Here is a 24,806-nt window from a genome sequence, read left to right as displayed (position 1 = left end):
CAAGAAATCTTAACGACTGACATTGGCTTACTGCCCTAAACTGACAAATAGAAAAATTCTTAGAAAAATCATTAAAGACGTTTTAATACCAAAAAGGACAATCTTAGACTAAAGGAGAGGCCTGTAAATTGAATTAGTTTAGCTGTGTGAAACTCTACACTACATCACCTTTATCTTTGCCTGGACAGGAAGAAGCCTTGTCACAGAGCCGCACAGGCCTTTGGAAATGACCACTCCCGGGCGGGCACTTGAATCTACATAAACGAAGGAGGGTGCTCCTGGCTGAGCACTTGACCTTCCAAGAAAGGATAACTTAGGGAATAGAATGGATTGCACCCTGCGGGAATCTGTTTGATGGCCAAGACCGACAAGGTCTAAACCTGCCTCAAGACTCAAGAGAAAAGGGCGGCAGCCTTGAGGAGACACCAGCACGCTGGCAATCAGGTAGCTCCACCTCAGCCAGGCGGACGGATGCCAGCCTGGGGTCTGCAGAGGCGACTGAGAAGCAGACGTCAAGGAAACAACCTTTACAAACACAAAAGCTCTGCTGGGCAGGCTTCCTGCAACTCGGCCTTTTAAACTGGGGCATGTGATCCGAGCGGGGGAGGGCAGGGATGTGTGCACAAGACCACAGGATAAACACAACACACTTCCTGGAATATCCGTCTTAAAAAGCAGTTAAAATCACGTCAAACATCTTTATATTAAACTATGATAATTATAAACAGAATACAAAATCGAAATAGCTTTTTGTGACAAGACCCAAGACTTCAGAGACAAACATTCTGGGGGCTCTTACTAGACCAGCGCTGACTCACTGGAAAAGCCCCTGATGCTGGGAAAGACTGAAGGCAGGAGGAGAAGGGGACGACAGAGGACGGGATGGCTGGATGGCATCCCCGACTCAATGGACATGAGTTTGAGTCAACTCCGGAAGTTGGTGGTGGACAGGGAGGCCTGGCACGCTGCGGTCCACGGGGTCGCAGAGAGTCGGACACGACTGAGCGACTGAACTGAACTAGACCAGGACAGGACAGGCCCCAGACTCCCAACAAGAGCAGGGTTCTCCCCCAGTCAGAGGAGCGTCCAGGCAGAGTGTGGAGTGCACTGTCCTGCCCTAACCAAGGCTCGCCCAGACAAGACTACAGAGAGGGGCCAGGAGAGCTGGCAAACTGGCCTAAGAACTACGTGGAAATGCAAGGAGCCCAGAATACAGAACAGTTTGGAAAAAGAAGAACAAGGCTGGAGGACTCCCATTTCCTGATTTTAAAACTTCCAACAGAGCTACAGGAATCAAGACTCTGGTACAGACATATAGAGCAATGGAACAGAATAGAGTCCAGAAATAAATCCTCACATTTACGGTCCACTGATTTTCCACAAGCGTGCCAAGTCCATTCAGTGGGGAAAGAACAGCCCTTTCAATAAACGGTGCTGGGAAAACTGGATAGCCACATGCAAGAGAACAAAGGTGGACCCTTACCTAACACCACGCACAAAAATTAACTCAAAGTGGATCAAAGACCAAGTGAAAGAACTAAGGTGGTACAACTTTTTGAGGAAAACACAGGAGCAAATCTCTGGATTAGGCAATGATTTCTTAAAAATGGCACCAAAAATCAAAAGCAACAAGAGACACATTAGATAGATTGGATTGCATCCATATTAAAAACTCTTCTGCTGCAAACAATAGCATCAAGAAAGTGAAAAGAGAACCCACAGACTGGGGAAGGGTGTTTGCAAAGCATGTCTGTACTAAGGGATCGTGATCACAGTCACCACCAGGGTCTGTGAGGCTGCCCACACCTCACCCACCCCGTCAACTCCCCCTCGGCCTTGACCCTTTCCTCCCTCCGCCAGGTCACCACACTCCCTCAGTTTTCTGCAGAGGGCTCCCTCTTGTGCCATCAGAAAGCCCAAAGTCATTCGGCCTCATCTTCTCCGACCTCCTTCTTAAATTTCCCCTCCTGCCCTGGAAATTTCTGCAAACCCTCTCTGCTGAAGACGATGCTGCAGTTTGGGTTTCCAGCAGATCTGGCTTTGACAGCCTTACCACTCACATGTAAGAAACAGAGAGGGCTGGCCGCACCGTGACGACACCTGAAATACAGCAAAACTGGTTCATGTGACACAGTGAAACGCAAGGGGGAAAGGTCAGTTCAACTAGAACTGGACAGTGTGAGTGAGGCCCTGGTTAGGAAGTGGAGGTGACTAAGAGCCTTCCTGCATCCTGGGCTCTGCAGTGAGGTCGTGGACGTCAACGGGCTGGGCCAGAGCTGGCCAAGGGAACCTCTGGTCACGTCTCAAATCCAAGTCCGTGACGGTGGCCTTTCCACAACACCGTGTTCCAGCTAGTCAGCCAGGAGCACAGCACAGGAACACGGGAAAATGAGCAGCCACACATGCTCTCCACTTTAATGCTTTGTCTCCCTTTTCCTTTTTTGAATAGGAATATGTTTACAGCGCACACACACGCGTGCGCGCACACACACGCGTGCGCGCACACACACGCGTGCGCGCACACACACACACGCACAGTGACAACCCGGGCATTTCCCTACCAGAGGTATCAGCTTCTCGCCTGTCTTTGAGGTTCACTGTGTTAAGTAACCGGGGCCCTCCCTTCCTGCGTGACAACCATGGTCTGCAGCTCAGCCTTCTCACTCCCGGCTCCCTGATGGTCTCCGCTTCTGGTCCACAAAGAGATGCTGCTTACTTGACAAAAACCCTTTTCCGGCGTTTCTCTCACCACACCCATCACAACACACTCCCCGACGTGCTGAACCAGTCACCCCTGGTCCCTGCCAGTGCCAGGGAACCACCAGGGAGCTTATCCCGCCCCCGCCCCACCCGGCCAGACCACTCTCTCCTCCCCGGTGCCAGCCTGAAGGCGCCCAGCAGTGCCGACCACCAGGGTGGTGATTTATAAATATTTGTTTGGGAAAGGGAACAAAGCTTTAGGGGACCAGAAGTCAGAAGGTCGCAACTAAATTTTGTTCTCTGTATTCCATCAAGTTTTCCTTCCCATCAAAACAAACCTGGTGGACTAAAAATTTGGGGGTCTTGATTTTAACCTTATCTGGGACAACGAAGGCTGTAGGGCTGCTATGCTACCAACGCCGAATTCAACAGGAGCACGTGCACAGAGTTCTCGGGGCAGAGAATGAGGAAGGAAACATCTCAGAGCTTTATGAAGATCAGGAAAATGAGTTCACTGGCTTTTAAAGAACTATTTTTAAAATGCAAACATCCTCTCAATTGTATACATCATCCAAAAGCAGTTGTCTTTTCTACTGTTTCCCCTTGGACAAATGCTTATTCTACAACAGCGTTTTCAGATAAAGAATGTCTCTCCACCCTACCGCCCGAAAGCTCCAAATTCTATTACAACAGAACAATATATCTTACTTTGTTCTAAATTCTAAGATCACTCAAGAGGAATCTTTAGCAGTAGTAAGTTTATGTTCAGCATTGAAATACTCTTGTTAGCTATGGTGAAAACACAGCTTTGACATATATCTCTTAGGATGTGCAAGGTCCTTGGACCAAGTGGAAAGCAGTCCCGGAGACTGTGTTTCTTCAACAGGTGCTTCCAGGTTATGCTAAGGGCAAGCGGATGCGCTTTAAGGCTCCACTCAGTTAATTTCATCCATACCCACAAACCCCCGAGGCACGGCCCTTACCTTCAAGACCCAGAATCTGCATCTCTTGCTTTTCTAGATGACACCATAAGATCAACTAACCTGCTTCCAGCTGCACGGCACTCGACACCCCTGTGAGCAACTGAGGGCAGAAAGCACCGCGCTGCCAGATCTCTGTGATAAAGGGGCTGAGAGAGCAGCCGTGCGCACATCAGAGGGGTGTGGGCCCGGAGTCGTGACTCAGAAAACCCAGGAGCTCGTCCTTCTGACCTCGGGCAAGTCCGGAACCTCTCTGCTTTGGCTTCCACAACTGTAAAAGTGGGACTAATAAAACCTGTTTGCTGCCTCGTAGGAGAGAGAGGACAGTTAATGAACACCTGCAAGGCGCTCTGAAGATGAAAAAGGTTCCTGGGCGCTAATGACAACCAACCACAGCCTCCACCGGCCTCTGGGTATCACACAGGAGGATGACCTGCCCTGAGCAAGCCGGCCTTCCTAAACAGTTTCTCTCTAGGCCATACAATTTCGAAAAGCCCTGCAAGAAATGGATGATGGCAGTGCTTGGTATACCAGACAGGATGCAGGGCCACGCACTGGGATGGCCAACGCCCGAGCTGCATCAGCCCTGGCGCTGCCCTGCCTCAGTTCTGCAGACTCCTAACCCGTTTAAATATTCATCTGGGTGGCGTGTCTGAGTTACTATGGATGTCACAGTCAAGACGAGTAACTGGCTGAAAAGTCCCTGTTTCCTGGCAAAGAACACACTACTGAATATGCTTCTTAAATGTCCCTTTATATATATTTTTTAACATTGATGTAGTGTTAAAATTATAATCCTGGTTTAGCTTACATTTCACTTAAGGGCTCTCCTCCTTTTTTAAAACAGAAGAAAGGCTCAGATAAGCAGGTGATTAAGCCAATATACTAAACAACAAGACTAGAGACTGAACCAAGTTGGTATTTGGCTTTAAAGACACATGTAAGCACACACATGTGCGTACACTCCCAAAAGGTGTTTTCCCAATCCAGGTAGACGGGACAATCATGTTTATTTAATTGGGTACTGACAGTTGCAATGAATATCAAATTAAATGCCAAAATTCAAGATCAATATTTGAAAATTTATATTTAAGTGGTGCACAAAACTTAGAAGTGAAAAATCCAGAATTCATATCCACTGACACTGAATTATTTGAATAAGAAAAGTCAACCCAAGGAAAGTTACATGCCTTAGAAAAGGTCAGTTTCAAGATCTGACAGCCTCATCTGAAGAATAAATGAGACAAAATGAGAAAGGAGTGCTTAAGGGGAAGACGCAGGCAGAGAGAAGATAAGCAAAAAGACTTCAGGACTTTGCAAGTTTAACTTTGGCTTAAAGTGTAAACTTAAGTTAACCTTTGTTTAAGATGAATAATGCTTCTTCAATAAAATGTCATTTGTGACTTTATTGCAAAGAGATAATGTTTTAAAATTTATTAAAGTCATAAAAAAAGAAAAAAACCAAAAAACCAGTCACTCAAGTTTTCTACCAGCATAGCGTTTCTCTTAAGGATAAAAGGAGCAATCTGCTTATTCTCATCACGTGCTTCTGTCCTCAGGGACAGGAGGCTAGAATTTGAATCTCAGCTCTTTTCTTTCAATTCCCCTGAAAAGCAAGTAATTTAATCAAACACATTTAAAAATATAGCACATTCACAGACTCAGGAAGGTCTGTAGACAAGTCAGGGACCCCAGTCACCCCGTAAGACACACGGTTAGGCCTCAGCCTTGAATCCGATAGCTCGACTGCGGCATGACTGGCTCTAATTTGGGAAGGGGGTCCACTAAACTGACTCCAGTGTTTTCAACATCTAAAAGCAGGCAAAGGAGGGTCAGTGGTGTTCTCTCAGGTAAGATGACTCCTGGGGACCAGGCCTCAGGCAGAGAGAAGGCCACATTTCCAGCAGGGAGGTATAGGAGAGGCAGCCCAGCTCCAGCCAGACGGGCCCCGTCACTCACTGCCTGGCCAGGCCTGCTCGCCGACACTCCCTCGGGGCCTCTGCGCGACGGGCACGGGGCCTCTGCACCGCCTGGCTGCGTGCTGCAAGCGCCCGGGATCGCCCCTGGCACGGCCCGGGCACCGGCAGACGCCCCACTCGCTGCAGCCTCCTGCCAGACGCCCACCTTGTCCAGGGTTTAAACCGAATCCGCAGAGGAGTGCGGGACCGCACTCTAAGAGTTTATGTGGTGTATGTATACACAGCGCAATTCAGGATACTATAACGCTACATTTAGCTAAGAGCACCAGGAATCAGTTCACAAAGCTATCAACACGTTAAAACCTTGTATAACTTTAGTTTTCCAAAACTACTATCATGCTAGCTTTTTTGTCTTAAGAAAAAAAAACCCCAGGGAATTCCCTGGCGGTCCAGCGGTCAGGACTGAGCACTTTCACTGCCGAGGGCCTGGGTTCAACCCCTGGTCGGAGAATCCACAAGCTGCGAGGCGCCGGGAAAAAAAAATCCACAAAAAAACAGAAAACAAAAAATACTATATACTTCCAGTCAGTAGATAAATCCACATTTACATTACTTAGTGTGAATACAGACACACACACACACGTGTAAAATGATATACAGCAAACTCCAAACAATTTGCTCTGAGATGCCAGGGAAGGTAGGAGACTCATTTTGGGGATAAGGCGAGGGATAATTTTAGTTTTATTTCCAATTCAAAAAAATTTTCAAAGCGGCTGTATTCACATATGGATTTTTTAAAAAATCAGAAGAAGATAAAAGGGAGCCAATTAATGCCAAAAGAGAGGGCCCAGTTCTAGGGTGACTCCACTACCCACAAGCTGGGCAGTTACTGGCTCCCACTGTGGCCTGGGAGACCTATATACATCATTAGCTAACTAGTTAATCTGGAAATTTTTTTGTGTTGAGAGAGGAGAAAAAAATACAGAGGCTTGGTAAAAACAGGGTCCAGCAAGTCCAGCTCATGCTACAGAGCTTTCCGGGGCCGAGGGTTTTCAATTGTTTTTGGTGTCAGAATCAGGTCCTCTAAAAACAGTCTGGAGGACCCTGAAGAGTGTGAATCACATGGATTCTGCTTACTGATACCAGATAAGAGAGGGTTTAAGACATGTACTGACTGATTCACTTAAGGTAACAGGCTCATTTCATGTTAGCTGAAATATTATCATGACAATAACTGTATTAAAAAATAGCAAGAAAAGTGACACTGTTTTATATTTTTGCTTATCTCTTTATAAAGTCTGACTTAATAGAAGACAGGTAGACCTGCATTTCTGCTTCTATACTGTTGTCTGATATGCTATTTTGGTTGAAGTATACAAAGAAGAAGTCCAGCCTTCAACCACATGTTTAGCTGGGAAAGGGAGGTATTTTAATGACTTTAAAAAAAACTGTGGTTATTCTTCTTTGAGTCTATGCTAATGTTCAACAAGCGGTAGTTTCTGAAAGCTTAGCTGCAACGTGGAATCTGAAACCATACTGATGACGTTTCAGTGACATCAAGCTCCATGGTGTGTCCTCCACATTGAATGTCTCTCCTGCCCACGCATGTTTGCAGCATCTCTGAGCGTGTTGGTGTGCAGTCATGCACTCTTCCGTCATTCAGATCAAGAAGCCCCGTTTGTTAGTATCATCAGAAGTCGTCAGCACTGGGAGCTGTCAAGCTCACGCTGGCAGTTTCCCAAAATTCAAACTTTTGCTTACAAGTTCGAATTTTATCACGGGCAACTAATAGTGTCACTGTTGTTCCCTGAACTGACAGAATTCCTTCATTCCTTTTCAAGAATGGGCTTCTCTGGTGGCTCAGCTGGTAAAGAACCCGCCTGCAATGCGGAAGACCTGGGTTTGATCCCTGGGTTGGGAAGATCCCCTGGAGAAGGGAAAGGCTACCCACTCCAGTACTCTGACCTGGAGAATTCCATGGATGTATAGTCCACGGGATCGCAAAGAGTCGGACACGACTGAGCGACTTTCACTTTCACTTCACTTTTGAGAAAGCATGTGTCAAATATTCAGGTTTTACTAACCCAATTTGTCTCTCTTCTTTCAAGTAAAAATAATGTTCCTGAAAAAAGTGGCCAGTTCAGCTTGCAACTCACACAACTGTGCAGTGTCCCTGGAGACCATCTCAGCACCGCAGCGTGCCATAGAATATTAACCCACGGAATGTTATTAAAAGGTGTGTGAGCAAAGGCTGAGAGCTAGTAAAACTGACCATTTCACGCTTCATCAAGGATAGTCCTGGGTCAGACTCGTGTGACTTGGTGGGCTGTGTGGTGGTCTCCAGCTGGACACCACGGCCTGCTCCGCGAAAGGAGCTATTTTACCCACCACTGCCTTTGCACCATCAGGGCAAATGGCCACACAGTGAAAGAGGCAAAAAAAAAAAAAAGGCTGTCGTATTCTTGAGAAAGGGCTTCCCTGGTGGCTCAGAGGTAAAAGAATCTGCCTGCATTGCTGAAGACCACTGTGACCTTGCAGCTCCCTTGGAAGTATCTCGGGGACTCCAGGGGCCCACTGGCCACCGCGTTATGCGAACACTGAGGACACCTTCAGAGCTGTGAATACAACGTTATCATCCGCCACCCCTGGAGAAGCTTGGCCTACTACCAGAAGGGGAGAAGAAATGGTCTACAAACCAAAATGGTCTACAAACATACGCAGCGCCTCCCCCGGTCCCCACCTCTTCCTCCTCCTTGAGGTTACCAAGCATAAAGGACCAGCAATTTAGGAAAACTGGGCTTGTTCCTTAGGAAACATTACTATTCTCATAACTTTACGAGGTGAACTACCGCAATAGAACACATCGCTAGTGAATAACACAAGCAGACAAAAACTCAAATGAAGTTCACGTGCATGGATGACACAGCAGAGACTGAAAAGGTGAGTCAAACAGGCGTAACAACTCAAGTTCTATTAGAAATACTACAATATTAAACCTTGAAACACTAAGGTATAAGGTTACAGTTTGGATCTCAGCTGGTTCAAACACTATCTTTTTTGGGGGGGGCAGTGCATGGCATGTGGATTGGCCAAAATTTTCTTTGTTTTTTTCCCATAAGATGCTTCTTGTAGCACTTGGTTGTCTTTTACTTCATTCGAAACAATTTCATTAAATTGTATTGTGACAGGTGTCATATCAGCACGAGTTAAAGAAAAAACAAACATCAAAACTGGTGGATTTGTAGCCGTTTGTAGCCATTTGTAGTAGCCATTGAAGATGGAAGGAAAAAAAGCAACATTTTCAGCATATTATGCTTTATTATTTCAAGAAAGGTAAAAAGGCAACTGAAATGCAAAAAAAAAAAAAAAAAAAGATTTGTGCAGTGTATGGAGAAGGCGCTGTGATTGGTGGAAAATATCAAAAGCGGTTTGTGAAGTTTCATGTTGGAGGTTTCTCGCTGGACAATGCTCCTCGGTCAGGTAGACCAGTTGAAGTTGATAGTGATCAAATCGAGAAATTAATTGAGAACAATCAACGTTATACGCCACAGGAGATAGCTGACATACTCAAAATATCCAAATCAAGCACTGAAAATCATTTGCACCAGCTTGGTTATATTAATCGCTTTGATGTTTGGGTTCCATGTAAATAAAGCAGGGGGGAAAAAAAAAAACCTTGACCATATTTCCTTATGCGACTCTGCTTAAACATCATAAAAAATGTTCTGTTTTTAAAACAAATTGTGACAGGTGATGAAAAGTGGATGCTGTATAATAATGTGGAGTGGAAGAGATCGCAGGGCAAGTGAATTGAGCCACCATGAACCACCCCAAAGGCACCGGTCTTCATTCACAGAAAGTGATATTGTGTACATGGTGGAATTGGAAGGGAGTCCTCTAGTATGAGCTCCTTCTGGAAAACCAAATGATGGATTCCAACAGGTATTGCTCCCCGTGAGACTAACTGAATGCAGCACTTGACACGAAGTGTCTGGAATTAGTCAATAGAAAATGCATCTTCGTCTTCCATGAGGATAACGCAACAAGACTACACGTTGCTGTGACGATCAGGCAAAAATTGTTACAGCTTGGCTGGAGTTCTGATTCACCGGCCCTGTTAACCAGACACTGCACCCTTGGATGTTCTGTTTATTTCAACCTTTACAAAATTCTCTTAATGGGAAAAATTTCAATTCCCTGAAAGACTGTAAAAGGCACCTGGAACAGTTCTCTGCTCAAAAAGATAAAAAGTTTTGGGAAGATGGAACCTTGAAGTTGCCTGAAAAATGGCAGAAGGCAGTGGAACAAAATGGGTTGTTCAATAAAGTTTTTGGTAAAAATGACAGGTTTATTTTTAACCTGAAAATTGAAGGAACTTTTTAGCCAACCCAATAGTTCCCAGGGACTGAATTTGCGTCCCGTGCATTGGAAGCTCGGAGCCTTAACCACGGGACCACTTGGGGAGGTCCCATTAAATACTATCCTAATTTAAAAATCCCAACACAAAAAAGGAATTCAGGAATTCTAACATAATGGGATTTGACCATATGACAGTAAACTTTTGGAAGTCAAATTACTAAAGCATCAGAAAGCAACATCTGCTTTTAAAAAACGAATGGGAAATGACAAGCGAAGTCATTCTATTTGACACTAACCACAGAAAACAATCTCTAACTTCTTAAAGGAGAATTCTTTATAAATCTTATGCTAGGCTGGCTTTCTTCAAAAGAGTTAAAACTGGGGTGAGGAGAGGACTGTAATAAATGCTGATTTCTTGTTACAGGCTGGACCCGTGAGAGCGAGAAGTCTGAATGGGGGTCATCAGTACACGCTCAACAGAGTGGCTGATGATGATCCGAGGGTTGCCTGATGAAGCATTTCTGTACACGATCTACAAGCAGAACACGGCGCATACTCCAGGATCATCAGTGATACGGACTTCCTCCAGGTGGCGAAACGACGAGCAAATTGCAGGAAGAGAGGCTTGGTAAACGGGGGAGGGAGAGAGCAGATAGAGACAGAGGAAGAGATACAGGCAACACGGTGGCAGAAAAATAAAACACGCTGTGGTTAAGGCGCTGGGCTCTAAATTACCACCGTGACCTAGAAAAGAGATGATAACCGCGGCAACCACGAACACGGCCCCTGGTCTCACAGTACTCCAGGCACCACGCTAAGTGTCTCATATGTACTCACTCATTTAACTAACCCTCATAAAATCCAGGGAAGTAGATCCTTTGACACCCCCCCCCCCCATTTCTTTCCCATTTCTGGCAGGGAAGTGAGTGAGCTTGCCTGAGACGGCTCGGCTAAGCCGCGGTGGGGCGGGGACCTGGGCCCTGTGACTTCTGAACCCCCGCCTTTAACCACTGAGCACCCCGCCTGTCAAGTTCAGAGGGAACTTTGCTTTTACCTGAGAGTGTGCTTTTTACTGTTACATTTTAAAAGACCAATAAAAATGCCAATAAACATTAAAAAAAAAAAAAAAAAAGGTGTACACTCAGCAAAACACTGTTCGGTAAGATGGTGCGGCTGTCTCTGCGGCCTCCCCGAGTCAGAAACCAGGGGACCCACCCCGAGCCACAGGGCTGCAGGGTCTCAGCCGCGCCCCACCCGAGCTGGCCAAGCCCCTGCTTCCCTCCCGTTTCACCGCCGCCACTCATCTGTTAGCGAGGGAGCAAAACGAAAAACAGAAGAAAGGCCGAAACTTGAGTAGGAAAGACCACTGCTCCTACTTAGGAGACAATTCTAAGTAACTACATGTCCTTTGCACATTTTTTTCTAAAGTGGAACATTTTAAAGACATTTCAAACATTATGAAGACGTTTAAACCTACATGGAAGGCGAATACTTGCATTCACCTTGTATACCTATATACCCACTTCCCTAGATTCAACAACCAGGGATATGAGCATATTTGCTTTGCAGTTACTTTTCTCTTTGTTGTTGGAAGTAAGGTGCAGAGATCATGATACTTCACCCGTATTTAAATACTTCCATCTGCAATTCCCAAGGATGAGGAAAGTTCCTACAAATCAGAATCCCTTTAAAACTAATTCCATAGAAAATTCCACATCGCCCTACTCAACTTTCCCCAACAGCCACATGGATATCTTCTGCAGGTTTGATTTTGTTTTGTCTTTAGAATGAAGATCTGATAGAGTCACTCACTATGTTCGACTGTTACATCTCTTGTGTTTTTCTTTTCAACTAGAAGGGTTTTTGATTTATGAATAATTCAAGGGCCTAAAACAAAACCAGATTTTTCTGGCTGTTGCAGTCTGTCCTTGCACACGTGAGCCAATGTCCCTCCAAGATGAATAAGCAAGACTTTTCCTTAAGTACATTAGTGAGAGAAACTAGCCCAGTCTTGGCAGTTCTCCGCATCCTTGATGGTCCTTTTCCATCTGACAGAGAAGAGGAGGTGAGGTGGGCCTTGTCTGGAAGCAGACGGGGGAAGATGAGGCAGGGTTCTGCGTGTTGCTGCCTGCACTGGCCTGCGCCCCAGACTCTGGTCTGGGATGTTTCTGCATGGCCAGGACCCAAGCTGATGGAAGGGTGCCTTGTCCCATCTGATCACTTGGAAATCCAGAGCCCCCCAAAGATTGCTCTAGCTGGGTCTCCAAAAAAGGCCAAAAGGAAATGCCAGAAGATGATACACATGGCTGTGTTTCCTCTGGGAGGGCCACCAGCGGTGGTCTGGGGACATGGAGCCGGCGGAGGGGCAGGACACCGGACTTGGGACGTACAGGCTGGTGACCTTGGGGAAGACTGTCAAGGACGTCGCAGCCACCTCCCAGGCAGCAGTGCTGGAAGGAACAAGTCAGTGTTCACAAGAGCTCGTCACATCTGGCAGGTCATTACTGGCCTGGGGGAGAACCGCCCTGTGGGGCTACCTGACGTATGGAAATGGAGTGAGGTGCACCCCAAACGCTGTGCCTGGGAGGACTCGGACCGTTCCTAGATGCAAAACACCCTTTTCCTGGCTACTGACCGTACCTCCTTATTCTTCTACATAATTAGCATCTTTAATGAAAAAAATATGATCAGTTCAGAGAAGACTAATTAACACAAGGTGTGCGGGCTTTACATAAACACACACCGCCCCTCAGAGAGCTCTTTGTTACTCTGGTTACGTTCCTCGCTGGCAGGAATTACGGAGAGAGAAACAACTTTACGGAGAGGCTCACTCAGCTAGCTTTCAAGGTGTCCTTCTAAAAAGCTGCTTCACAGAGAGGGACAGCTGCGCAGTAAACACCCGGGGTCTGGTTCTCTCTCTCTGGAGAGAGAGTGGCTGGTGTGGTCTTTTGAGGGGGGCTTTCATTTTCAGTGAAGGCAATGGCAACCCACTCCAGTACTCTTGCCTGGAAAATCCCATGGACTGAGGAGCCTGGTAGGCTACAGTCCATGGAGTCGCAAAGAGTCGGACATGACTGAGCGACTTTACTTCCTTCCTTCCTTCCTTTTCGGTAGTCAGTGACCCGATTTCCTTCCTAATCCTGGGGGATGAGGACAGTGCGGGGCAGCCGCCCTCACGACGCTTCCAGACTTCAGTCACGAAGGAGCGGCCCACGCCTGGAGCCCGGTTGCAGAGCGGGCTCAGCGGCACGGGCCAAATCATCAGGTGGGCTGAGGCAGAAAGGAAGCCCTGGGCCTTGACCTCCACACTGCCCCGGATCATTCTTTTCCAAGTTTCTATTGGAAAGGTAAACACCTTTCCTTGAATCGGTGACTCAGGAATACTTGTGAGAAGACAAACTCTTCCGACAATCAGACTTCCGTTCCCCAAGAAAAAGGGGTCTACGCAAAAAGGACAATTCGCCCCCCAGCCCCCTACCAGGCCTCGGCGACCCATCGGTCTTTCAGAGACTGGACTCGCTGACCAACCCCCAGATCAGAGCACGCAAGGGCTTTCCTGAGGCCGGAATAAAAGCCAGCTGGACCCAGATGGGGAGCAGGTCTTCCTCTCTGACCATCAGCAGCTTTCTTGTCACGGCTATTCTTGCCTTAAACCTGGCTCTGGAAGTGACAGACACCGTACTGTGCTTAACCGGCAATTAAAATTCAAGGAGTAGTCTTGACTGGTGGCGGGGTTGGGGGCTGGGGGAGGCAAACTACGTCCCAAGGGCCAAATCTGGCCAGCCCCCTGTTTTTGTAAATAAAGCTTTATTGGAACATGGTCATTCCTATCTGTGGCTGCTTTCACGGCCAAAAACATTGACTCTCCAGCTTTTCCTGAAAGAGTCTGTCGATCGCAGTCTAGAACTGTGCTGTCCAATACAATAGCCACTAGACACGTGTCTGTTTAAATGTCAAATAGCCAAAACAAAATAAAATTAACCACCCCGCTTCTCAGCTGCACTAGCCACATTCTGAGGGCTCAGCAGTCACCTGTGACCGAGGGCCGCTGCGGTGGACAGCACAGAGCACACTCCCGCCACCACAGACAGTCCTCCTGGTCGGCCCTGGGAGGACAGGACTTAAGTCATCAGGCTAAATTTACAGTCACCAAGTTCCAGGTGACACCTCTCCTTCTCCAGACAGAAAAATTTAGGCTAAGTTTCAGCAACACGTTCCTGTCACACTTCTTAGGACATGCTAATTCACTACACTAACCACAAACTCTAGGCTACGTAATAGGAGATGAGTGTCAAGCCAACTGGGGTTACTAACCAATCCAGGAACTGCATCGTTTCTGGACTGTAAGCTCTGAAAGCTGGGCCATGTGGCTTGCTTCATACTCCGAATTAGGAACCTGCTTGGCACAAGGTGATAGGGACTCAAGTATTTGCAAAATGAATGAAGAAATGAATCCTAGGTCCCAAAACTGTCATCCATCAGAGGCCAGTGAAGCAGACGGATATTGACAAGACGCTGGGGGAAAAAACTGCTATTTCTACAATCCTGTAGCAAAAGGTTCTACAAACAGCTAAACTTTCTATTTTAAAATGAATTAAAGAAAAATTCCATACAAAACAACTGCCTCGGTTGGGATTCTGGCCCTACCACTTACAGGCTGTGTGACACGGGCTGTTCTTTTCCCTCTGTGGGGACGACCCCTCTTCTCTAAATGCATGGGGGAGTGGAGTCGGAGGTGAGCCCCAGGGCTGCCCGGCCCCCTCCCGGCCCCAGGAGGCATCAGGCCCCCTGCTTGCTAGCTTTCCCACGCCTGCCCAGACTCAGCTCCTGTGCGCCTCCTGCCCCGGGGCCCCCGTGTGGGTCCCTCCACTAAACCATCGAGGCCTCTGGGGAAGGACCCTCAGCGGTGGACACACAGAGGAGATGCTAAGTGGAGGTGAAATTGATCAAGGCTCTAAAAGTAAATAAAGTAAAAATAAATTTTGCTAAACCACTCATGAATATGCTTGCTCTCAAAAGTCCTTATGAGTAAATCAAGTGTTTTTCAAGTTTTAACTAGTTCACTGTTTGAACCTGAAGTTAAGATTTACTACCGGTTATTCCTTGTTAAAAACTCAAGTCTCTTGTAGGTTAGTACACTTCACTACTTTTCCCCTCACAATTAGAGAACAACGAACAATTCAACCAACAGCAAAAACAACAACAACAACAACAACAACAAAAAACCCAGAGTGGTCAGAGTAAAGTCTTAGAATTAAAAAAAAACAAAAACAATGTGGTATAAGATATAAAATCAAATATTCCAGTTTGTAATAAATTCACAGCTCAAAAAAAAGATTTGCACATTAAACTTAAACTAAAAAAAAAAGTCTGTTATTTATTAGAAGATACCTTAAAACTTTAAAAAAAAAAGTTTAAAAATAAACATTTCATGTGCAATAAAATTTTCCTATTGCTAACTCAATCAGTCCCTGTTTAAGAACTTAAACGGAAACACAATCATTTTGTCTCAGCCCGTTTGGCTCCTGCAGCTAAAGCACCTGAGTGCCGTGGCCAACACTTGCTCTTTCCTGGTTGCACTGCAGGACAAAGTGACCTACAGGTTGGCCACTGTGGACGTTAATTGCCACCAGCTTCATTACAGAGGGCTTGGAGAGAAAAGGCAACCCCTATCTTATTCCAACAGACGGGGCATTCATGTAGTTTTATCTTCCTTCCCTGGGTACACCCTAGGATCTGAAAAATCTTGTCTGGCATTTTAGTCATACAGACTATTAGTCACCTGGAGATCTTGCCCCCACCCTTCCTTAGCACGGGTCCTGACAGTTAAAGCTGTTCTGTTAGGACAGAGCTGTGACATTTATATACATTTTAAAGGGATTTGATGAAGCTTGCTTAAATATCATTTTCTATTTCACCCAATTAAGAACAAAAAATTTGTATAAGACACATTTTTAAATGTTTAAGAAAAAGTATATGATTATCCTGATGGTCATGTTTTAATATAACTATTAATTACCGTGGTAATTGTGTGTTTAAGCTAAATTCTGTATAAATTTTAAGCTAGATTCTGAATTCACATTTTGTATAAATTACGACTGGCAAACTGTAATTACTGAAAGTGATCTATACACACATTGAAAACTTGCCGCCACTTAAAATTTTCAGGCAAATGTCAATATAGAGCCTAATTAAGTGCAGTGTCTCCTACTATCCCACAAAAAGGCTAACAGCTCAGAAATTATGACCCACAATGGATTTCAGTATTTCAAAGCACAAGTGTATTTCTCTTTTAGGCTCCATGGCAAGAACGAAAACGATCCTTTTAAAAAAGTTCTTTTCTGGTCATTCCTGCATGTTTTCTGACTGCAATTCATCTTTAATTCAGGGATGTGTCCCCGGTGAAACCTTTGGGGTGTTAATTAAGCAACACATTTGTAACAGAAACTCTGCGCACGGACAACTTGGCCAGGCGTGCCGCCCGCCTCTCCTTCCTACCCCCACCCAATGCCTTCCCCGGGCAGTGACTTCACATCCTTTGACATCAGCACGGCTCTGAAAGGGGGATGGGAGAACGAGCAGAAAGCAGAAAAACCAGCTTTGAACTATGCATGCAAGGCCTCTCTCAAGACTCAAATTCTGTAAGTAGTTCGTAAAATGCCAAACTGCAGTGACACACCCAGCCTCCTCCGGTTAGGTCTGCTGCGAAACGGGGTGAATTCTGCTAGAAAGGACTTCCTGCTTTTCTTATCTGAAGCACAATGGCCATTTATTAACTAACCACAGAAGGTTCCGTTTCAGTGAAACACACAATAACTTACCTCGAATATGGAGAAGGGCCACGGGCTGGAAAGGCCCATTGGAGTTGGCCGCATCCACCACCATCCTGCTGCCCGCTTTATTACATGTCAACATCTAGACTTCAGCGGGAAAGGCAATGTACTCCTTAAGGCAAGAAACCAGCCTCCATTTTAGTTTAAAAAAAAAGACAAACTGAAGCTCTCTGCAGCTGGAGGGAAGTGGCTGCTCCGTGACGTCAGCAGGCACGGGGCTTGCTGATTGGCCAGAAGCTGCAACTTAAAATGACACTAAAAGAGCTGCAAATGGAAAGAGCGTTCTGTTTGGCTGTCAGTGTGTGTGAAAAGCCTGGACATTTTTTGGCTTTCTCAGTCTTCATTTCTCAATAACTTTTAGGCAAAGATCCCATCTCTCAAGGGGCAGGACTGAGGCCACAAGTCCAGCCAGACTATAAACAAATGATTCGGAGAGAGCCAGCAAAAAAAAAAAGTATGCATATATGTCTACGTGAACTTTAAATTCTCGCATTTCTCTATCTGGTACTCCAAATTCACTGGTACCTTACACCCACCTGGCCACCTCCTGCTTTCTAATTACTTTAATATCTGTATCATATTTAGCATTTGGGCAACCTATTTTTTTTTAATGCAAATGGCTATTTAAATATTACACAATCCCAATTCATTAGTTTGGACTCTTGTTTTATCAACCTTTCCTACTACCGAGTTATGAACTAATAGTCCTCAAACAGTGTATTTTTTCCCTCAGGGTCTAATTTTTTTTATTGGAAAAATTCAGTTAAAAAATTACATGGAAAGTGAAAGTTTTAAATGCAATAGCTAGAAAGTGCTATAAATTAAAGGTATTTATACCACCTGGCTGTGAAAATTAAAGTCATAAAATAAAATGCAAGTGTTTATACCTTAAAAGGGTCAACATACTGCTTTATTTCTCAAATTTTGTTTAAAGTTTTTTAATTAAAAAAGATATTGCCCTTATTTTTATGGGGCTAGTATTAAAAGCTGTCATTCAGATCTTAGTCTCCTATCGTCAAAAAAGGTTAATGTAAAAAGCTGCACCAAGAAAAAACATCACTTCTGAATCAGAGTACCCTAGGGAGGGGTGTATGTGTGTGTTGGCGAGATGATTCCCTACAATAAGAAGGTTATCACTAGCTCCAAATGAAAGTGAATATGCTATGAGAAAAGTCTCTGTGCCAGGCAGAACTGAAAAAAATTCCTCACTCCACACACACACACAACTAAGTCTGTCCAAACCACACCTTCTTGCTTTACAAGTTCTCACACAACTCCCGCCATCCCCACTTTTCCCAGTTTGTGAACAAGAACCAGAAAGCTCTTTGGGTTTCTAAACATGAGTCACAACAGTGAGAAATGGCCTAGGGTCTGCAGCTATACCTGCGGGCTGGCATGCACCCCATTTCAACCAGCAAATGAACTACGATCGTTCAGGGGTGCTTATTAGCTGCCCCCACACTAAGAAAGAAGGTAGTTTTTTTTACTGTGTGGATCAATCAGTTCAGTTCAGTTCAGTGGCTCAGTCGTGTCCGACTCTTTGCGACCCCATGAACCGCAGCACGCCAGGCCTCCCTGTCCATCACTGACTCCTGGAGTCCACCCAAACCTGTGTCCATTGAGTCGGTGATGCCATCCAACCATCTCATCCTCTGTCATCCCCTTCTCCTCCTGCCCCCAATCCCTCCCAGCATCAGGGTCTTTTCCAATGAGTCAGTTCTTCGCATCAGGTGGCCAAAGTATTGGAGTTTCAGCTTCAACATCAGTCCTTCCAATGAACTGTGTGGATCAATAGCCGTTAAAAAATACTCAAATAAAAGCACACCAAATCCTACCCTGGCCCCTCGTCCAAATAGCTGAAAGACTGGATCCCAAAGCTGGGCCGTGGATTCACTTACAACAAGCAACGGGGAGTGGGTGTCATGTGAGAGGGCTCTCCCCACCTGAGCCCACCTGCTGCCCACCTGCTGGCTCCTCTGCTCTCTGAACAGCCTGTGCCCCGAGGCATGTACTATGAATTTAGATCCTGGCTGCTGACCCTCTCAGTCCATCAGATGCTGCGAGGATGGCTCTCTGAGGACTCACTATCACCTCTCACTCAGATGAATTCAGACTCAAGTGCAGCCAGGATCGAGGCTTGCAGGGGGCTTCCCAAGGGGTCTGAAAGCAGATGCTTAATGCAGATCTGTACCCTAAAGAGACAGAGAGTTATTTGTTCTCAAACAGTTTAATATTTCATATGAGATGAGAGGGGGAAATGTGCCTGTCCTAAGACCGTGCTGATGACTGGAACTGCAGAAGTAACAGGGAAAGACTCCTAGAATCTTTATATAAAATATACAGATTAAAGTCAAAGTAAAAGGGAAGACACTTCTTGATGTATTTTTCCTAATGATCTTGGATCAAAAGATCTCAACTTTATTAGTGATCTCCCCCCATGCTCTTTTGAAGCCTTATGCATACATATCAAGTAGCACTTTAAAGAACTTGAAGTCTGTGATCTGAAAATCACTGATGAAATAAGAGTCTAAAATATAAATAAGCAAACAAACAATATGGAGAAAGAAAAAAAAAGAACATACCTTAAAGATAAGGTATATTTCTGGACTGGAAGCACACATACGATAAATAAGCTAATGTTAGCATTTCCCCAAATTGACTTATAGTTTTAAAGCAATTCCATTCAAAATTCAGAGGAGGCTTCTTATTTTTCTGGGTAATTCTAAAGTTCACTTGGAAAAATAAAAAGCAAGAAGAACGAGAATATCACTTATGAGAAAGGCAGGTCCTGCCAACTATAAAGTTTATGAACTTAGGACAGTGTGATGTGGACGGAAGAGACAGGTCATGTAAAAAAAATAAATAAGTAAATGAAGAGACAGGTCTTGGGACAGAAAGCAACAGCCCCTGACACAGTGAGTGTAGTTATTTATATGAGTGCACCATCTGCATAAAGAAGGAAGCTCAGACTCATGGAAAGGTGATGACTACCCAGATAACTAACAGTTACATGTGGGCAAAAATATAAGTCTTCACCTCACACCAAAATAAAATAGATGGGTCAAATTAAAAAAAAAATGCAGTTAAATTAAAAAAATCAAATTAGCCCCACCCTCAAATCCCCACAGCGTTGAGAAGAAAAGGGAAGTGACTATCAATTCTCAAGCTAGAAAAGGATAATCAAAAAACACTGGACAATGCTTAGGGGATATTCCTCACATTAAAATATTTACAAAATTTCTATATGTTCCCTCCAAAAGGAAATATAAATGCTATAATTACAAGAAGTTAATAATATACTGTAATTTACTCGAAAAAATTGGGCAAACTCCGGGAGACAGTGAGGGACAGAGAGGCCTGGGGCACTGCACTCCACGGGGTCACAAAGAGTCGGACATGACTCAGGGACTGAACGACAACAATAATCAGAAAAAAAACTAAGACCTCAGAGTTCAAACGATTCAGTTTGCAAAAGAACTATAACTGATCAATTGTTGCCGTTCAGTTGCTCAGTTGTGTCCAACTCCTGGGGAACCCATGGACTGCAGCACGCCCGGCTTCCCTGTCCTTCACCATCTCCCAGAGCTTGCTCAGACTCATGTCCATTGAATTGGTGATGCCATCTAACCATCTCGTCTTTGTATGAAAAAAAGTATTCATCTGTCAAATCAGCCATAATTTAAAAAATTATAATTAATACTGGTAAAGGCATGTTGTAACCTTGACAACAAATCTATAAATTGTTCTGATCCTTTTGGAAAATAAGGATTGGCAATAAAATTTGGCAATATGTAAAGATTCTTTAAGTAATTTAACTTCTGGGAGTCTATTCCAAAAATGTAGTAGCCATGAGTGAGCATCATGTCTTAAAAAAAGTTATTTAAAAATTTGTGCTAAAGTACTTCTCAGGTGGTGTGAGTGGTAAAGAACATACCTGCAATACAAGAGATGTAATGAGACACGGGTTTGATCTTGGGCTGGGAAGATCCCCTGGAGGAGGGCACAGCAACCCACCCCAGTACTGTCCCCCGGAGAATCCCATGGACAGAGAAGCCCGGCTGGCTAGAGAAGCCCGGCTGGCTAGAGTCCTCAGGGTCACAAAGAGTGGGACCCGAGCAGCATGCACACACACATAGCGTGAAATTTACCGTCTTTACCATCTCAAAGAGTAACACTCTACGTGGCATAAGCACATTCCTAGCCTTGTGCGACCATCACCACCATCCACCTCCAGAACTCGGCTCATCTTGCGGGACAGGAGCGCTGTCCCTATGGAGCACATCCAACCCCAGCCCCCTCCCCTGGGCCCCTGCACGTTCGGTCCCTGTGACTATGACGACTCTGGCTACCTGATATTTAATGTAAGTGGGATCATGCAGCTTTTGTCCTCTGGTGACTGGATTATTTCACTCAGCGTATGTAAGGTTCTGCTGTGTTGCATCATGTGCCAGAATTTCCCCACTTTTTAAGAATGGATAATACTCTCTTGCAGGGATATACCACATTTTATTCTAATGATCCCTTGATAGGCACAGGCCACGTCTGCATTTTGGCTGTTGTGAATAACGCTGCTATAATATGGATATACAAATATCTAAGTCTCTGCTTTCAATCCTTTTGGGTATGCTCCCCAAAGCGAAAAATACAGTAATTCTGTTTTTCGTTTTTTGAGGAACTGCCATGCTGGTTTTCCACATTGCTGTTGTTGCTCAGTCATGCCCGACTCTTTGCGACCCCGTGGACCGCAGCGCGCCAGGCTTCCCTGTCCTTCACCATCTCCTGGAGTTTGCTCAAACTCGTCTGTTGAGTCGGTGACGCCCTCCAACCATCTCATCCTGTCCCCCCCTTCTCTTCCTGCCCTCAATCTTTCCCAGCCTCAGGGTCTTTTCCAGTGAGTCAGCTCTGCTGACATCAGGGGGGCAAAGTGGCAGGGTCATTTACATTCCCACCAGCAGTGCACAAGGGTTCCAGTTTCTCCACATCCCTACCAATACTGGCTATCCTCTGGTTTTCTGGCAGCAGCCGTCCGAGGGGGTGTTAAGTGGTATCTCACTGGTTTCAATGTGTGTTTTCCTAATGATGAGAGATATTAATCATGTTTTCATGTGCTTATTGGCTATCTCTGTATCTCCTCTGGAGAAATGTCTACTCAAGTTCTTTGCACATTTTTACATTGGGTTGTTTTCTCATTGTTGAGCTGCAGGAGTTCTTTATAAGTATTGGATTTTTTTTCCCATTTATTTTTATTAGTTGGAGGCTAATTACTTTACAATATTGTAGTGGGTTTTGTCATACATTGACATGAATCAGCCATGGATTTACATGTATTCCCCATCCTGATCCCCCCTCCCACCTCCCTCAAGTATTGGATGTTAATCCCTTATCATATAGATGATTTTCAAATACTTCTTCCCATTTCACGGGTTGCCTTTTCATTTTGCTGATCATGTCTTTTGCTGCACAGTTTAAATTCTGATGCAGTCCAATTCATCTACTTTTGCTTTCCTTGCCTGTGCTTTTGTGTTAGGTCTGAGAGATCATTGGTAAGTCTAAGGTCATGAAACTTTTCCTCTATGTTTTCCTCTAAGGCAATATTAGGTCTTTGATCCACTCTGTTATATTTTTACGCTTGGTATAAAATAAGGGTCCAGTTTCATTCTTTTGCATGTGGATATCCATTTTTTTCCAGCACCACTGTTGAAAAGACTGTCCTTTTCCCAGAGTGGTGGGATCCTAGAAAACCATGTGACCATACCTGTGACAGTTTATTTCTTGACCTCTTATACTCTTGGTGTCTCTGTCTTATTATTATTATTATTTTTAATATTTGTTTATTTGGTTGTGCCGGGTCTTAACTGAAGCACGTGACCTCTTAGTTGTGGAATGTGGGAATCTAGCTCCCTGGCCAGGGATTGAACCTGGACCCCCTGCATTGGAAACAAAGAGCGCTAACCACTGGACCACCAAGGCGGTCAGTACCACACTGGTTTGACTACCGTAACTTTGCACTAAGCTTTGAAATCAGGAAATGTAAGACCTCCAATTTTGTTCTTCTTTTTCAACATTGCTGTGGTTATCCAGGGTCCCTGGAGATTCCATGTGAATTTTAGAATGGATGTTTTTCTATGTCCGGGAAAAAACATTGTTAGGATTTTGATCGAGACTGCAATGGATCTGTGGATCTTTTGGGCAGTACTGAGGTTTTAACAATACTCAATCTTCCAATCCACAAACACACATCTTTTCCATTTACTGGGGTCTTCTTTAATGGCTTTCAGCATACAAGTCTTTCACCTCCTATGTTAATTCAAAGTATTTTTTTCATTTTGAGAGCATCACATTTTTTATTTATGATTCTAAAATACCAGAAACTACCTTAACATCAAAGGGATTATCCCACACAGTGAAATTTTTTTACACATTTACCAAAAGTACTTATGAATTTGTAAAGTAAAAATAAGTGAGCAAAGCACTATATAATTTTTCAGAAATAGTATGAACATAAAAAGAAACATTTTCAAAATATCAATGGTAATCACCGTGGAGTGTTATGGCTATGTGTATTTCTTCTTTCTGAAATGTCTCTACATTGTTCAGTATTGCTAAAATAAGCACACAATATTTTCATTAAAACTAACAGCTAAAAAGAAAGACATATCGAGGGTTTTTTTAAGCTTTTTAAAAATTAGCTGATCACTCTTATTGTCATCTTATTTAAGTTTTGACTGTGCCACATGCCATGTGGAATCTTAGTTCCCCAACCGAGAATCGAACCTGCACCCCCCGTGCTGGACGCACAGAGCCGTAACCACTGGGCCCCCAGGGAAGTCCCAGGACACAAAGATGAACTGAGAGCAGGAGGACTCCCTTAGTGAGCGCTGGCCCTCAGGCACAGGATGGAACCGAGAAGGGCCGTGGTGGGAACCTAGGAAATACGACGCAGATTTATTGTGCTGCATAAACGAGATCAAGTATGTAAAACACACACAAACGAAGAGCGGCCTAAAGCAGGCGGGACAAACTGAACCACAAGCATGAGGATGCTGACTGCTCGTCTCAGGGAACCTGTCACAGGCTACTTAAATTCTGACTGCACTCTGCACCGAACCCACAGGCTCACCTAGGCTTCCGAGGTCCAGGCAGCCTCCAGCGCCCTCTCCTCTCGATGAAACAGGGACTCAGCCAGCGCCTGTGCCCGGGGAGAGGCCGCCCTCACCCTCCATAACCCCAGGCTGGTCCTTCTTGCCTCACCTGTCGGGGGGGGTGCGTCTGTGATCCCCCCACCTCCTCGGCTGTGTGGAGGCGCCGATGTCACCGATTGGGGGGGGTCGCCGAGGAGGATGAAGCCGCCCCTGAGGCGGGATCTGCCACACGTGCTCAGCCATCCCAGGGAAGGGGCAGCAGGCACCGAAGCGCTTGAAGAAGCAGGGTCTCGGCCCTGGGGCTCAGTGTGAGGGTAGAGACGCCGACGGGATCCCTGTCTGGACTAGCCCCTCCGGGAAGCCTTCCTCTCCCCATCCTGGGCCACTGGCTGTCTTCCGGCAGCCCCAGGACCGCCCCAGGGACACAGCAAGCGCCCCATCACACTCACTGCCCGAAGGCCCGAGTCAAGCTGTGACGCCCAATTCTGATCCTGCCAAACTCCCGCACCAGTCTTCACAGCTTGTCCCTGAAGTGCAGAGCTAAGAGGGGTATGCCCCTGACCACCTGGAGGGGGACAGGGCCCCCCGCTTCGTGCAGAGCCCCTGCCCAGCATCCCCTCACGCCCTGTCGGGGCCCAGCCCCCATGCCCCCCACGGTGCCCTCCAGCCTGGCTTCTGGACGCTCCCATGACAACTTTCCCTGCCCTGTGTAGAGCTTGAGCTGACTTTGAAGAAAGGCACCTTTCTGGGCTCTGTGCCAGAGCTCCTTGCAGAACCGCCAAGTGGGCAGACAGACTATAGCTCTCAGCGCATCTGTCCCGCACGGAGGCAAACGCGGGCATCGGTACTGCACAGAGACGGGAGGTTTGAATA

The 24,806-nt window shown here is 45.5% G+C and overlaps 1 protein-coding gene across 9 annotated transcripts in view; it reads right to left on the bottom strand.

Annotated features, from left to right (window-relative positions):
• PPP2R5C (protein phosphatase 2 regulatory subunit B'gamma) overlaps positions 1–24,806 on the bottom strand; it is a 144,427-nt gene that overhangs the window by 78,623 nt on the left and 40,998 nt on the right. For 2 of the 9 annotated variants that reach the window (XM_065906867.1, XM_065906863.1), the window contains exon 1: positions 16,780–16,967. The exons of 6 other annotated variants lie outside the window; for them this stretch is intronic. In XM_065906867.1, coding sequence (XP_065762939.1) covers positions 16,780–16,873 — 94 coding nt within the window. In that variant the 5' untranslated portion in view covers positions 16,874–16,967. Of the gene's footprint in view, positions 1–16,779; positions 16,968–24,806 lie in introns of those variants that run through there. One more of the 9 variants, XM_065906870.1, reaches the window with a different exon arrangement.

Source organism: Muntiacus reevesi, chromosome 15 (genome assembly GCF_963930625.1).
Source record: "Muntiacus reevesi chromosome 15, mMunRee1.1, whole genome shotgun sequence".
NCBI lineage: Eukaryota > Metazoa > Chordata > Mammalia > Artiodactyla > Cervidae > Muntiacus > Muntiacus reevesi.
The sequence above is the reverse complement of the archived record's forward strand: the minus strand, read 5'-3'. Positions and strand labels throughout refer to the sequence as shown.